This window comes from Papaver somniferum, unplaced genomic scaffold (assembly GCF_003573695.1).
Source record: "Papaver somniferum cultivar HN1 unplaced genomic scaffold, ASM357369v1 unplaced-scaffold_19, whole genome shotgun sequence".
NCBI classification, from domain to species: Eukaryota; Viridiplantae; Streptophyta; class Magnoliopsida; order Ranunculales; family Papaveraceae; genus Papaver; species Papaver somniferum.
This window is the reverse complement of record NW_020628818.1, coordinates 13,573,759-13,589,896: the sequence shown is the minus strand read 5'-3', so window position 1 is coordinate 13,589,896 and position 16,138 is coordinate 13,573,759. Positions and strand designations below refer to the sequence as shown.

The following is a 16,138-nucleotide window of genomic DNA, read 5'->3' as shown; positions in this document are numbered from 1 at the left end:
ACTTACATATACAACAAGGCCGTCAACACGGGAATGGACAAGCTTTTCTCGCTGGCAGTCGCGTACAAAGAAACCATCAGAGAATATACAGATAGATGGCACAGAATCTGTCAAGCAATAGGGAACGTAGATTCGGTGGTCACCATCAACTGCTATAAATGGGGATTAGATAGGATGAGCCCGCTGTTCGTCGAGATCCATGAAAGTGTTCCGACAACCGAAGGAGATCTTCGAGTCATCATCGAGAAACATGCCTGATTGAAGAAATTCAGCGAGAAAATCCGAGTGCCCAAACACAGAGATCGCATCGGACCAACTCAGCGGAGCAAGCCAGCGGATCCAAAAGGGGTAATTCAGCGGAACGTCCAAACGAAGATAGAAGAGGATGAAGGGATGATCGTCGGCGTGACGACCGAAAATTCGAAGACCAAGTCTTTACGAAGCTCAACACCAACTACACTCGCATCCTAAGGGAGATTAAGGATCGAGAGAACTTATAGTGGCCTTGGTCCAAAGGAAATCAACCACCACGGTACGAGAAATCTAGAGACTACTGTGAGTACCACTGCTTCAACGGGCATCAGACTGAAAAGTGCAAGAACCTCAAAATAATGATCCAGAAACTGATTGACGCTGGTGACCTCAAACAGTACGTTCAGAAGGCAGAAACCGATGACAGGGCAAAACGAATCAAGCAAGTCCAACTACCTGAGGGAACCCGAACACTCAATACTATTTCATGCTCCGAATCCAACGGACCCTCTCTGACTTCCCCGGTAGGAAAAAGATTGAGGAAACAATTCGAGGACTACTACGAGCTATTCAAGATCGACGGGGTCGAAGTTGATGAGCACGAAGAATGGATGAACGCACCAACGACATTTGACGCCGAAGATATCGAAGATGACATGGAGGATCACAACGACCCTCTAGTGCTCACTTTGCCAGTAGCGGGATGTAACATCAGGAAGTTCTTGATTGACGGAGGAAGCTTCGTCAGTATTTTGTTTTATGATACGTTCAAACGAATGGAACTGAATGATGAGCAACTGATTTCTTATTATTATACCATCTACGGGTTCAACGGCGCACCAAAGAATCCCCTAGGAGACATTGTGTTAGAAGTAGAGGAAGGACCAACGAAGGTCGAGACTCGATTCAGTGTGGTAGACGCCCCTTATCTCTACAATGCCATCATCTGTCGAAGATGGGTCCATAAACTCAAATGAGTAGCAGCAACGTATCACCAATACCTTGGATTCCCGACGCCCGAAGGGGTAATGGAAATTAAGGGAGATCAGGTCACCGCCCGAGAATGCCAAACCTTGCAAAACCAACTCAATAATGAACAATGTGAGCATCGGAAGTCTCAAAGAAGCAAAAACAAAGTGGCTGCTAGAGACAAAGAAATTGACCTTTATCTCGAAGAAATCTCAGGAAAAAGTTTGATGAAGGAAAGCATCGTTCTAAATACCGAAGCAGGTATCTCCACGGCTAAGGGGGCTGAAGAGCCTACCAAATAGAAATTAAAGAACGTCCCTCTTCTAGGGTAACCGAAGCCTAACGTCACACTTGTAGAACACACGAAGGAGATCAATATAGGGACCGAAGAAAACCCGAGGATGATCAAGATAGGTACTCTGATGGACAAGGAACGAGAAGCGTCCCTAACAAGGCTACTAACGGAGTATGCAGACATATTTTCATGGAAGCTAAGAGACATATCAGGAATTGATCCAAGGATAATCCATCACGAGCTTCGCATAAAACCAGGAATGACCCCTTTCAGATAGAAGGTACGAAAAGTGGCACCAGAGTACCACCAGGCGATCGAGAAAGAGCTCCGTAAGCTGTTGGAGGCAGGATTCATTAAGGAAGTGAAGTACCCAACTTGGATTTCAAACATGGTCATCGTGTCGAAGAAGAACAGAGGAGTAAGGATATGCATCGACTTGACCAATCTCAATAAAGCATGCCCAAAGGACAGTTATCCACTCCTGATCATTGACCAAAACTGTCGTTTATGAATGGATACTCTGGTTACAACCAAGTAGCCCTGGCCGAAGAAGATCAACAACACACATCGTTCTACACCCCGCACGACCTCTATTGTTATACACGAATTCCCTTCGGGCTGAGAAATGCAGGGGCAACATACCAGAGAATGGTTGATGATATCTTCAAACCATGGATTGGGAACACTCTATAAGTTTATGTTGATGACATCCTTGTCAAGAGTAAGCTGCGCAAAGACCACCACCAAAACTTGAGAGACATCTTCGACGCCATGAGGAAGCACATCATGAAAGTGAATCCAGAAAAATGTACGTTCGGCGTCACGTCGGGAAAGTTCCTTGGATATCTAGTGACAAAGAGGGGCATCGAAGTCGATACTTCCAAAATCCAGGCCATTGTGGAAATGCCATACCCAAAGAACCTAAAGGAGGTCGAAAATCTTAACGGATCACTGGCGGCACTAGGAAGATTTATCGCCAGATCGTCGGACAAATGCAAGCACTTCTTCAACATACTCAAGAAAGGAAGTAAATTCTCATGGACCGCTGAATGTGAAGAATCTTTCCAGAAGATTAAGGAATACCTAGCCTCAATCCCGATTCTCCAGAAGACCGATCCTGCTGAAGTACTGGACCTTTACATAGCAGCAACCGAAGATGCAGTCAGTACGGTATTGGTCAAAACCAACACGAAGATTGAACAACCAATTTACTACGTCAACAAAACTCTCAATCCGGCAAAAACAAACTACACGAAGATTGAGCAACTCATACTAGCATTATTGTGGGTATCCTAAAAGCTGAGAACCTATTTCATAACCCACTATGTTCGTGTCCCTTGTAAGGCACCGCTGGAGGCTGTTCTCAAAAACGCTGGGAAAGTGGGAAGAATAGCAAAGTGGAATACTCATCTTGATCAATTCAATATCATTCACAAGATCCAAACTGCATAAAAATCACAAGCCTTGGCGGATGTTTTAGCATACTTACCCTTGGACAATGAAGAAGAGGTGAAGGACATCCCAGAAGCAGCAGAGTAAGATAAAGATCTGGTCGACGTACTCGAGCCATCAAGTCAAAGACGATGGGAGGTCTTCGTTGATGGATCAAGGAATAGAGAAGGATCAGGCATATGAATCGTAATTACCACCCCAACTGGAGATAGGATCGTACATGCACTAAGACTGGAATTCAAGGGGCATACCAACAACATCATGGAACACGAAGCCGTGGTACATGCCCTACGGTTGATAATAGAAATCGGAATAACGGACGTACGTCTAACAATTGATTCTCAATTATTCATTCGATAAGTAGAGATGGAATACAACGTTTATGATGAGACTCTCTCATCATACATGGCTCTAGTCCAGACCCTAGCATCACAGATACCCAGCATCAAGTTCCGACATCTATATATAAGGGACCTTAGGCATGCCGATGCCTTAGCATACATATCATCTATGCTAAGGATGAAAGCATCGCAGCCATCAAGGTAACAAGGGTATATGATCCTTCGATCACTCCACAACAATCCTTTGCTACCCATTATGAAGACGATGTAGGGGAAGACATAGTCGATGACGATGCAGGAGAAGATATCCATGATGACTTCGTCAAAGATGATATCTTATCAAGAGAAAATGAAGACGAAGACTTCAGCAATGAAGAAGACTGGAGAACCGAAATACATATGTTCCTTGAAAAAGGAACGCTGCCTGCGGACTTGAAGCAAGCTCGAAAGATACAATCAAAGGCGGGAAGATACGATCTTCGTGACGGAATTCTTTATAAGAAGTCCTTCATCGGAACTTTATTGCGTTGTTTATCCAGGGAAGAAGGCCACCATATCCTGAAGGACATCCATTATGGGGACGCAGGTAACCACAACGGAATGAGGTCACTAGCCGACAAATCTAAGATGCAAGGGTATTACTGGACAACGATGATACGAGACGCAGCTAAGATATCCAGAAGATGCAAAGAATGTCAGCATTTTGCTTAAAAGCTAAATTCCGCAGACAACCCCTGGCCATTTTCGAAATGGGGAATAGACATCGTCGGACCCCTGATCGAAGGGACAGGGAAAAGACGATTCTTGATCGTATCCACGGATTACTTTAGTAAATGGGTGGAGGCCAAAGCTCTGGCCAGAATCAGAGACATAGGAGTATTCACATTCATTTTTCAAAACATCATTTGCAGGTTCGGCATCCCCGCAGAAATTGTTTCCGATAATGGCAAGCATCTACGAGGAAAGAACATAGACATGCTCTTTGATACCTTCAAGATCAGGAAGAACAAATCAACTCCCATCTACCCCCAAAGTAACGGAGAGGCTGAAGCCACGAAAAAAACTCTAACTCTTATCCTCAAGAAATCGTTATATGAACACAAGGGTCGATGGTGTGAACAGTTGCATAATGTGCTATGGGAATACCGAACCACACGCAGATCCGCCACCGGTGAATCTCCGTTCCTCCTTACTTATGGAGCCGAAGCTTTTATTCCAACGGAAATCATCATGCCAACCACGAAGACCGAATCTTGGGAGAAGAACCTAACAGCGGATATGATGTTGGAAAGGATCGACGACCTGGAAGAACGAAGGGAGACTGCGTTGCAACGAATGGAAAATTACCAACGAAGGTTGGCTAGAGAGTACAACAAGAAATTTAATATTAGGAATTTCTTAGAAGGGCAGTATGTGCTAAGAACTATACCGTAATATCAACGAGAGAAAAAGTGGGGAAAGTTAGCACCGACATGGGGTGGGCCATTTATCATACATGACATCGCGGGGAACGGATCATACTACCTGCGTAATCTGAAAGGAGAAGTCCTCAGGCACCCTTGGAATGCAAAATACCTCACTCCATACTACCCATGAAGCAATGCAATTCTGCGCCTGCATGAAGAGTATCAAAAGAAGAAGAAGAAGTTGGTGTACCCGCTTGACATGTTTCTATCTCTGGTCGAGGAGTATCATACCTCATCGTATCAATCAAACAAATCTTTTTCAAAAACTCTATTGGGGAAAGTAATTATATACGATCTCTCAGGACTCCCATATTAGCGTCCATAAGTGTAGGGCCATGGGGAAGGATTCCAGTAGAAAGAGATACCCAACCAAGTAATAAAGAAGCGGCTCGGCAGAATGGGTGCATGTAAATAGTTCGATAAGGCACCACATATTTGAGAGCACCGCATTAACCCCCACCGTTCGGTAACCCTCTGGCCCAGGTTTAGCCAACAGGGTGACAGGTCCAAAGTCAATGACGAAGGTACCTCCCTTCGTTATTGCTGTCAAACACTTTTCATTACTTATTCGTTTCTCGATATTTAGATACGCTCATATTACGGTTATACACTATCTAAAAATTTATATGAACTAGCGTTGCAGATAAATTATGGTTGTACATATTCCAACAAACGATGATCCATTCCATAAAAGTTGATTACAAGTTTGGGGAAACTGAACAAGAAATACAGAAGATGAACAAAAAATAGCCCGAAGCCAAGTAATCAACAAAGATCAACCCACTACAACGAACCTAGGAACTTAATTCCCCTTGGAAGATTCGACGTGGTCAGCTGGATTCTTCTTCTGAGACGAAGGGAAACTTCCTACCGAAGAAGGATTGGAAGTGTAGGTTATAGGCTCAGGCATAGGACGACGAGAATACTTCTTAATAATACCATAATCCTTCAGAAGGCTCTGCTCGATCTTGGTCAATGTCTTGTTAACCTCTTCAGCAAGCTGGAAACTAGCCTTATATGCGATAACGGTGGCCTTGAGCTCAGACTGCGACAATGAAGACTTCAATTGGGATACCTCCTTGGTTGCCTCCTTCGCTGCTTCGTCCCGAGATCCGGTCATCCCTTCGTAGTACTTAGCTTGACCCTGCTGGTGCACTAAGTTAGATTGATCCTTTTCAAGCCTTTCATTTGCAAGGCTAAGCTATCCCTCGAGCTCTGAAAAAGAAGGCACAAATGGGTTAGAAAAATAGAATTATGGAGATGCTCACGACCAAACAAATGTATACCTTCGACATTAGCCGAAGCTATTTCATATTCATTTACTACAGCGTCCCGGGCATCGTCGAGAAAATCATACTCGTCTGAAATTTTTTATAATCCAATCGAAGATTTGTGAGAGAAAACTGACACTCATCCAACTCTACCTGCTTCATGGAGTCTAAATATCGAAGGTGATTGACTTCGTTACTCATATCTTCTATCCCTTTAGTAAGCATGTACATATTAATTCCAAGGTCCTTCTCAGAGTCCACTAAACGAGCGACATCGGCCCGAGAAGCATCTAAAGCATTACTAAGGGCATAGGCCTCAGCTCTGGCATCGTCCCTCTCCCGAACGAGTCGTTGTATATAATCCTGAACCTCAGGATCATGGGATGAACGATCTTGACGAAGCTCATCTTCTAAGATTTCCACCGTGGTTTATAAATGAGAAATACCCTCACGAGCTTCATGTAGATTCTCACGAGTACTCCACAACAAAGAACCATTAAACTGACGGCGATCAGAGCTATAACGATTCTGCATGTCAACCATCTACTCCCGTCGTTGTCGGTATTGAACTGTCAATTCATTATGCTCATCTTCCCGAGCATTCCACTTACCAACCTCATTTTTTATTTTCTCCACTAGTTCCCTAATCCGAGAAGCTTGACGAGTCCTCTCATTCCAAAGTCATGTTAACTCTCGGATATTGACCGCTGAAGATAGGGTCGGGAGACTCAGACAACACACTAAGAAGTCGAAAGAGAGATACGAAGATAAGTGTAAGGACGAAGATGAACCTTTAGAAGATGAAGCGTCTTTACGAGCCTTCTCCAACTCACTACGAATGAAAGCGAGTTCAAGACGAAGTTTATCTTCGGAAGCACCAAGATGCTCTTTCCCCTTCAGAAGATTCTTCAACTCCAATATCTCTTTGTCTTTAGCAGCGATTAGAGCCTCAGCAAAAGTCAGCTCCTCCTCCCTATGGTGGAACTTCCCCTCCAGCTTAAGAGCCTTTTCTTTGAAAAACTGGTACAAAGTATGATGACATTGCTCGCTCCTCACCAACTTCATAAGAAACGGCCGTATAAAAATCACTAAGAAAAAGATATCAGATCCCTCAACTTGATATCTACGATCACCTACCTCGAGAACACGCTGTTGGGGATAACCATACTTATACCCGTTAACTATAGTCATCATTTGAGCAATGGAAGAATGAGGATCAACCAAAAGACTAGACGAGGTGTCTCCCAAATATTTCTCCCAAGCCTCAGCAACCTCGTCAGGGGACGCCAGCTGCATTCTCTGACGAGTGAAGGCGTCGGAATTTTTCTCACCAGGCATTGCGGGGGCAGGATTGGGTACGAACATTAAGCCTTTCTTCATCAGCCAATCACAGGTTGCATCATCTCCATCGTGCATCACATCTCTCTCAAACTATCAGAAGATTCACTAGCAGAGGCCCCATCACCAGCAGCGACCCAGGGCTAACAAAGTTCTCCTTGGCCTCAGCCTCCTTAGCAGCACGAGCTTAGGCGTCTTCACCTTCAGAGCTGTTCTCTTCCTCAGCTACCTTTTCACCTTCACCAACCGCTAGAATATCCCATTCATCGTTTGGTGAGAGTATAGAAAAATCCGAAGCTAACCCCATAGCAGCGTTAATATCTATTGGACCCCCGGCTAGGGATCGTCTCTTGAGGACCAATACCCTCGTTCCCTTGAGCATGCGCGGGTTCGGTTGGAGGCTTTCTTACTTCATCCTTAGAAATTAAGTTCTCGCCACCTCTCATATCACCAACGTTCTCGTCACCTTCGTGATCAGGAGCCCCATCAACGTTTTCTTCATCCTCGTGACCAGTAGGAGAAAATATCCATACGTTCTTCGTCATCGGTAACATCCTCATCGTAATTCTCTTCATCGTTCACAGGACTATTAATCTCGGGAATTTCTGTATCCTCTTCACGAACGGTAGAAGACTGAACTGGACCAATCTTTTTCGTCTTCGAAGCCTGAGACAAACACATAGTCAATCTTTGATTCCAGGGGCAAGTATACATAAACCACACATTCATATACGGAATCATACCTTGACAGTAGTAGCACTCTTCGAAGGAAGAACTACATCAGAACTCTCCTCTTCATCTACCTCGGCAACGTCAACAGCGTAATCAAAATTCATACCAGCAAAATTTAGCCGCCAAGGACAGAAATCACCATATCGAGACGGGGCACCATCTCGAGGCTGGCTGTCAGAAGTAGGGTGTCATCCATGTGCACCAGACACCCAACCATGAGCCCAAGGGACGATGATCTCAAGGGGAGTAGCGTTCCACTTATAGTCATGGCCACGTTTGAGGTGATCGTTCTTCGGAAAGGCTTCGTATTTCCAGTCTTCTCAGTACCAGGGATATATCGAAGCTTTGAGTCGCTCACTTCACTCAAAAAACGAACCTCTCCTTGGGAGGATGCCATCTTCCGAAGACCGACGCTTTATGGCTTCCAATTCCTACCATTGACATAATCCCCGAAAGAAGCATTGAAGTTATCAGGGGTATACCAATCCTTCTTCGCAGGATTAGGAGTATAGCAAGTCATCATAGTCTCTCTATGGCTCCGAAGATAACACTCTTTAAGCGTCCGAAGATAATTCCCACTCAATTGGACTATTGAACGGCAATGGGTATGAGAAGTAGAACCCTCGCGGTTGGCCAAGGCATCATAGTAAAAATAATCGCCTGATTTGTACAAGGGTAACATAAGACCTGCCTCGAAGGCCCCCACGGTCGTTAGCAGATGGAAAGCATCGTAATTGTAGTTCATGATCATGTCATAAGTAAGATCATCCCCTTGATTGTAAAATTTAACATCAACGGCTTCCATACCATGCTTCGCTTTGAAAACTTCGAGATCTACATGACTATAAGTAACCTTCTTCTTCTTCTTCGAAACTAGAATGCTTCGGATAACTAGGGCAGCGTCAGAAGATGTAACCTTGACGACTACGGTTTTTTCGGATGACTCATATCCGAAGATTTCCTCTTGGTTGAGACGTTCCTAGTCAAATCCACTTTCAGTGCAACCCCCCTTGAAGAAGGATCCTTCACCAACACGGTGGTTTGCGAAGCCTTAGGTTTCTGAGAAAGCGTTGCAGCAGAAGGAGCAATAAAACGAAGAGGCTGAACATTTATCGGTTCTGAACGCTGGGGAGACGGATTAGGCAAGGGACGATTAACCGCATACCGCGAGCCTCTAGGCGGATCTCCTCTCTTGTGAGACGAAACTTTCGTACCCGACGAGGATGAAGTCTTGAGGTTACGAGGATCAGGCTGAGAAGATCGAGACTGACCACCCCTCGGCGGAGATTTATCAGGACTTTTAGACGGAGGGTATGTATAAGGGATTGATAGGGGAGTATTATAAGGCACACGAGGACGATCCGTCATACCTGCAAAGGGCACGAAGACAGAACGAAGACCAGATTATGAGATCAACCGAGATCAAAGTGAAACTCTGATCATTATGACAAGAACACCTCCATATCCAGTGTTTCATCATATCAAGAGAACCAGCAACCCTAGACTTTGTGATAAAAAACATGGGCAAGTATATATACTGTCGAATGAATTATTTTTTATCACAAACCCTAGGATCTTGACATAAGAGGGAACAAGAAGGAAAAATTACAGATACAAGAACATAACTTACTGGGAAGCGATGGCAGAAGAATCAACAAATATCCGCATGAGAAGATACAACAGAAGATTCAACCTGAATTCACAACCAAGGATGAATAACAGCAGCAGAAAAGAAAGAATCAATTGAAAAAATCCACTAATAAGAATACCATACCTGGATAAAAAGCGCTATGAGCGAACGAAGACGATTAATAAGCAATAACACTCTGAAGGTCTCGACTGATTTGAATGAAAGAAGTAACTGAAGAGGACAGTATCAGTAGAAGTTAAGAGCAAGAAAACAAAAATGAATTCCACGGAGAAAGAAGACAAAGAATAAGGAATGAGGAAAGATAATAAAGAGTTAATGTCTGGGTCTTCTCATCTATTTATAACTGCCACTAAATGAAACCGCCCCGAAAAATGAGGAAGAGTAAATGCAAGAAGTGGGAAACGTGCCATAAATTCTAGAGGGAGTTAATGCGAGAAGAGGAGGAGACTGTGAAGACAGTTTTTCTTCAAACTTTGACCAAATTCAAACTTGAAGAAAGGGGGGGGGGGGGAAATTGTATACACATAATTCATCATCTGCCATGTGTCGAGGGAACAATACGTGGAAGGCACCTAAGCATGGTACATCAAGGTATGATGCCACGTCTCAACATCCAACGGTCATCTGTCATCTACATCCATCCATCATCAGACCCATCCAATGATAGAGGATCAAGGGGCACCGAAGAATGAGCTACCGCGAAGTACCGTAGAAGGTCAAGAGATTTACTTTACTCCATCCCGAGGAAGATCCAAGATCAAGGGTAGGGATGGATTTGGCAGACAGATGTGACAGGGAAACCAAACAGCCGCCTGACGCGTGCAGGCTAACCCAACCACTCGCATTAAATGACACAAGTATGGGATACGTGTCAAACATCCTATGGAGAAGGAGGAGGTTCACCTTGGTTTCTGCATAATACCGTTAGGAGACGATGGATCAGAATGAAGGTATCATCGGAATGACACATTAACCTAGAAGATAAAAAGAGCTGTACTCCAAGGACGGGACCCACAAAAGAAGCTTATATATACCCCTCTCCACTAAGAGAGAGGGGGTCGACCATTTTTGAGTTAAAGTTAAAGAGAGCTTAAGAGAAAGAAACTGTAAGAGTAAGTATGAGTTCTTTTTCTTCCCTAGCTTCGTCCCCCACTCAAAGTCATTTTACTATCTTTGTAATCTCTGAATATATAGTGCAATGCTAACCTCCGTGGATGTAGTAGGCCTTAGTGCCGAACCACGTAAATCTGCGTCTCATTTACATTCTGCACCTTTAACATTCCTATTCTTTATTTTATGTATCTTTAAAGTGATCATAGGATTCCCCGTGATAAGAAGCAAGGACGAGCCCTTAGTCTCAGAGCTCATCTTATTGTTTTATACGACTTTAGTCATATCACTGTCATTTTGATTGAGAACCTTGTTTGTGGACACGGAGATACCATCGTTATTTCTGTGCCCACAATATAAGTTACAAATAACAAATAAAAATAGTTTTCTTAAATGCCATATATTATCTAAAAATAAACAAAATATATACTCCGTTTGGTCTATATGTAGATCAAAACACCGGGAAACAATGGCACTAAGAGAAAATGGTAGAGAGTTCATGGTAGAGAGTAAGATTATTGGTATGGTCTATATGCACTTGCATTATTTTTGAAATCCACACTCTTGGATTTTGCCTTATAAAGTCTGTTTGCAAATTATTTGAACGAAGGTTTATGAAGAGTAGACTGGTCGACCCAAACACCGCCGAAGAAAGACAGTTAAAGTCCTACAGTCTGGCCAAAAGAGTCGATAACCTTAGATGTAACCGCATGCAGATGCTCGAGGCTTTCACAGTCGATAAACCCTAATATTTCTTTTAGAGTTTCAGCAGTAGCTCTCGATGCTAGTAACCGTAGTGCAGTGTCTATTGAGAACTGAGAGAATACAAAATTCTTGTTCTTCGACTCGTCCAACCAGATGTTTCTAACGAGCTTTACACATGAATTACTAGCTTTTATGCTATTTTTTGATGGCTTCGATTCTTTTACACTTGTACTGCTTGGCGATCCATGAGTTTTGAAAGAGGGTGTGTTAACGTTTAATCTCATCCCTCTCATTTGTACAGTAATCTACTAGAACAGCAGAATCCCTAATTAATGCATAAAACAGGTGAATTAAGTGAAATTTTAGATTTGCACATGTTCAACCAATTTAGAGGTTCGCAAAACTTGTTCCGAAAGTTGTGCAAAAAAAAACGGAAAGAAATGAGATTGGACCTACTGGTTAAAGGCTTTATAGATGTGTCCAACCAAAGAACAAGAGTGCTCTTTTTTCTATTTTTGAAAAGAATGGATCAAGAAATGAATAGAAAAACAGCCTGCTATTACTCTCTCTAGTGTATGCAATATACACAAACCTTTCAAGAAAAAAACAAACAGGATACACAAATTTAAAGTTACCACTTTACACTATTGTTAGATACTTAAATGAGGTTGGACAGACTCTGACACCCAAGTCTTAGCTGCTATCTGCACAAAGAATTACCATGTAGCTTCAGAGTAAAGCTTTTGTGTATCGACCCAAAACCTTCTTGGCGTAACTTATTCTTGAAATTTCTGGTAGTTCTACTGACATCCTTGTAGGAGTACCTTATATGCATCTCGTCTCCCTATAAGTTTAGTTAGCTCGTTTTCTTCTTCTCAGCTAAAAAACTAAAGTGAAAGCATAGACGACATCCCAAGTGTACATCTTCCGATGAAAGACAATCACTAATTAAGATAATCAACCAAGGATTAAAAAATTTGGAACAACCATTTTCAAACGATTTTTATGATAAAAATAAGATTATGCATGAAGCTAATGACTTTTATTCTCCTCTGTTTATTGAGAAATTTGCATCTAGGCCTAGATTTGATGATTTGACTATGCCTAATATTACAGTGGAGGACAGAATCTCTATTGAGAGGCCATTTACTGAGGAAGAGGTAAAACATGTAATCTGCCAGTTTGGTAAGAATAAGGTCCCAGGCCCAGACAGATTTATTATGGAATTTTTTAAAATTACTTGAGATATTATCAAATCTGATTTGATGCAGGTAATCAAAGAATTTTAAACTACTTTTTCTTTAGATTGGAGAATCAATTGCACCAACTTGAAACTGCTTCCAAAAATTAGTGGAGTTGTTTTGCTACACAATTTCAGGCCGATAAGTTTGATAAGAGGGGTTTACAAAATCATCTCAAAGTTATTTTCAGAGCACTTGAAGACGGTTCTCCCTAGTTTAATCTCTGATTACCAGGGTGCATTTGTGCATGATAAGCAGATTAATGACGGCATTTTAATAGCTGCAGAATTAATTGACTCAAGGAAAAGGGGAGACAAATCTGGTATATTGTGTAAGGTGGATTTAGAGAAATCTTTTGACAACACAAACTGGAGCTGCATCGATTTAGTCGTGGAAAAATGTGGTTTTGTTCATGTGCGGCGCAGCTGGATCAAGTGGTGCATCTCCTTCGCAAGATTCTCTATTCTTATTATCGATGAAGCTACTCCGATGTTCAAATCTCAGAAAGGAATTCGTCAAGGAAATCCTATTTCTCCTTTCCTTTTTATTTTGGTGGCTGAAGTTCTTTCTTCGATGCTAAAAGAAGCTGGTTCTTTGGGGTTGATTTCTGGTTTTTAAGTGGCCGAGGGAGGTACTGTCATTCACCATATCCAATTCGCAGACGACCTCCTAGTTATTTTGGACGACAACGTGAATCAGGTACTTAATTTAAAAAATATCTTATTCGCTTTTGTATTGGTGTCTGGACTTCGTGTCAATTTCAGAAACAGTGTCACTGTGGGTATTGGCTCCAATCACAATGGAAATGAATGTTCAGAAGCGTTTGGTTGTATCATTGTTCAGTTTCCAACCAATTATTTAGGTATACCCCTAGGTAGTAAATTTAAAAGTAGGCCAATATGGGAAATTGTAATTCAAAGAATTTTACAAAGATTGTCAACTTGAAAAAATAGATATTTTTCTAAAGGGCAGAGGATATTGTTGATTAATAGTGTACTGGCAAGCTTGCCAATATACTATCTTTCTATGTTTCAAATGCCGATCTCCATTGTGAAAGAAATAGAAAGAATCATCAGAGACTTTCTTTGGGGTTCGTCGGATACTTCAAAGAAAAAGATTTGGGTTAATTGGGCTAGAGTTAATCTCCCAAAGAGCAGAGGTGGCATTGGTATTAAAAAATTGAAACTTGTCAATGAAGCATTGCATTGCAAGTGGGTTTGGAGGTACGGGGCTGAGAAGAAAGAACTTTGGAGACAGATAATGTATCAAAAAATTGGAGGTAACCCTAACTCTTTTCTTCCTAACTCTTCTTCTAAATCTATGGGTCATAGTTTATGGGATGGTATTTTAAAATCTAGGAATCGTATTATTCAAAATACTAGATTTCATTTGAACAATGGTTGTTGTATTCTTTTTTGGAAGGACAGATGGATAGGAAATAGCACTTTGCAGATTGATTTTCCTTCTCTGTATAATCTGTCAAGAAAGAAATCTGCCACAATAAGAGATTGTATTTCTTTGGATTTTGATTTTAAAAGGAACTTAAATGAGAATGGTTTGGTAGATGTGTTTCGCTTACTACAAACCATTGGGGACCCAGCGGATATTGTGGGTGATTCAGAGTTAGATGATACTAGACAGTGAGACGCGGGAGGTGATTTCAGTATTGCCAATTGTTACCAGTTGTATGTTGATGGTTTTCTTATTTTCCCTCACAAACAGTTATGGAATCCCCGGGTTCCTTTAAAAGTATTTTTTCTAGTATGGACTTTGTGTTATAAGGGGGCACCTACTCTAGATTTTCTATTCAAGACGGGTAAATCAAATACAGACAAATGTCTTTTCTGTAGTACTGAGCAGGAGAATAATATGCATCTTTTCCTTCATTGTTCGGAAACTTCTAAGATCTGGAATTATTTTTTGGATTCTGTCGGGTATGATTGGGTTTTTGCTGATAGTGTTAAATCTACTCTTTGGTAATGGCCTATCAAGAAGAGTAGGAATATGAAGAAGAAGTTGTGGGGTCTTATACCTTTTGCCATTTGGTGGACAATCTGGCGTGAAAGAAATGCAAGGTATTTCGAGAATAGGAAAAGAAATGTTAATCAACTTATATCTCTATAAAGTGCACTCTTTTAATTGGGCACTACCTACTAAGATTTTTGATGTATACTCACTACGGGAAAAATAGTAATCTACGATTGTAGATTGACAACTCGTAATTTTAAAGTTGTAAAAGATAGCATATTTTACAACTTTTTCCAAAGAAAAAGTTGTCAAAGTAAAAATCGTCCAACTCTTAGGACCAAAGAGGTCCAAAGAGTAGTGACGAGAATGAAAAACCACAACGCTTTGTGTGAAAAGGGTTACAGAGAAAAGTGACCACCTTTAGACTTTACAACTCATATCTTAAAGGTAGTGAATAACTGTATTACAACATGCATAAGGGTTGTTGAACATAAAAAAAATGATTTGTAAAAATGTTCTTAGAGGGATTCAAACCCAAGCCTACTATGTGTTAGCACAAGTCATCAGTCATCCTTCCGATTTCACTATATTGGTAGATTTGTGTTGTTTTTTTGTGATCAATATTCATAACCTTTACAAGGGTTGTAAAATGAAAAATTGACTTTGAAAAAAAAAATGAGGCTAAGGTGAATCAAACCTGGACCTCCTCTGTCTAAGACTTGGATTCCAACCACCCTTCCACATTTACATGTCTGCTTATATTTTACGTTTACTTTTATAAAAAAGTGATAAGGGAAACAAATGTTAAGGAAAAAAATAAATGGACGGTTATGATGTAAATGGATGGTTATGATGGGAGATGGAAAAGATAAGAAGAAAAGGATAAATAGACCTTCTACAACCCCCTTAAGAGTCTTCGTAGAGGTATAAAAACTTCTGCTAAATTTTTCTCACTTCTGCAAAAAAAATCTAACTTCTGCTAAATTTTTCTCACTTCTGCAAAAAACTTCTCACTTCTACTAAATTTTTCTCACTTCTGCTAAAATCTTTTGTCATCGCTATTGACAACCTTTATAAGAGTTGTCATAGAGGTATAAACACTTCTGCTAAATTTTTCTCACTTCTGCTAAATTTTATTCACTTCTGCTAAAAAATTTCTCACTTCTGCTAAAAAATTTCTCACTTCTGTAAAAAAAAATTGTCATCGGTATTCACAACCTTTATAAGAGTTGTCGTATAGGGATAAACACTTCTGCTAAATTCTTCTCACTTCTGCTAAATTTTATTCACTTCTGCAAACTTTCAGACTTATAGTAGTCCGCTCCTGACCAGGTTTCGATCTCGGAG

General features: G+C 41.3%; 1 protein-coding gene across 1 annotated transcript; it reads left to right on the top strand.

Moving 5' to 3' along the window:
• The first annotated feature begins 611 nt into the window (after positions 1-611).
• LOC113338556 lies at positions 612-1,229 on the top strand. The gene has a single exon (XM_026583951.1). The coding sequence runs from the start codon at positions 612-614 to the stop codon at positions 1,227-1,229; it is 618 nt and encodes a 205-aa protein (XP_026439736.1).
• The last annotated feature ends 14,909 nt before the right edge of the window (positions 1,230-16,138 follow it).

Bases quoted from the DNA above. Each gene is read 5' to 3' on its own strand.
- LOC113338556 (XM_026583951.1), top strand. From the start codon at position 612: ATGATCCAGAAACTGATTGACGCTGGTGACCTCAAACAGTACGTTCAG.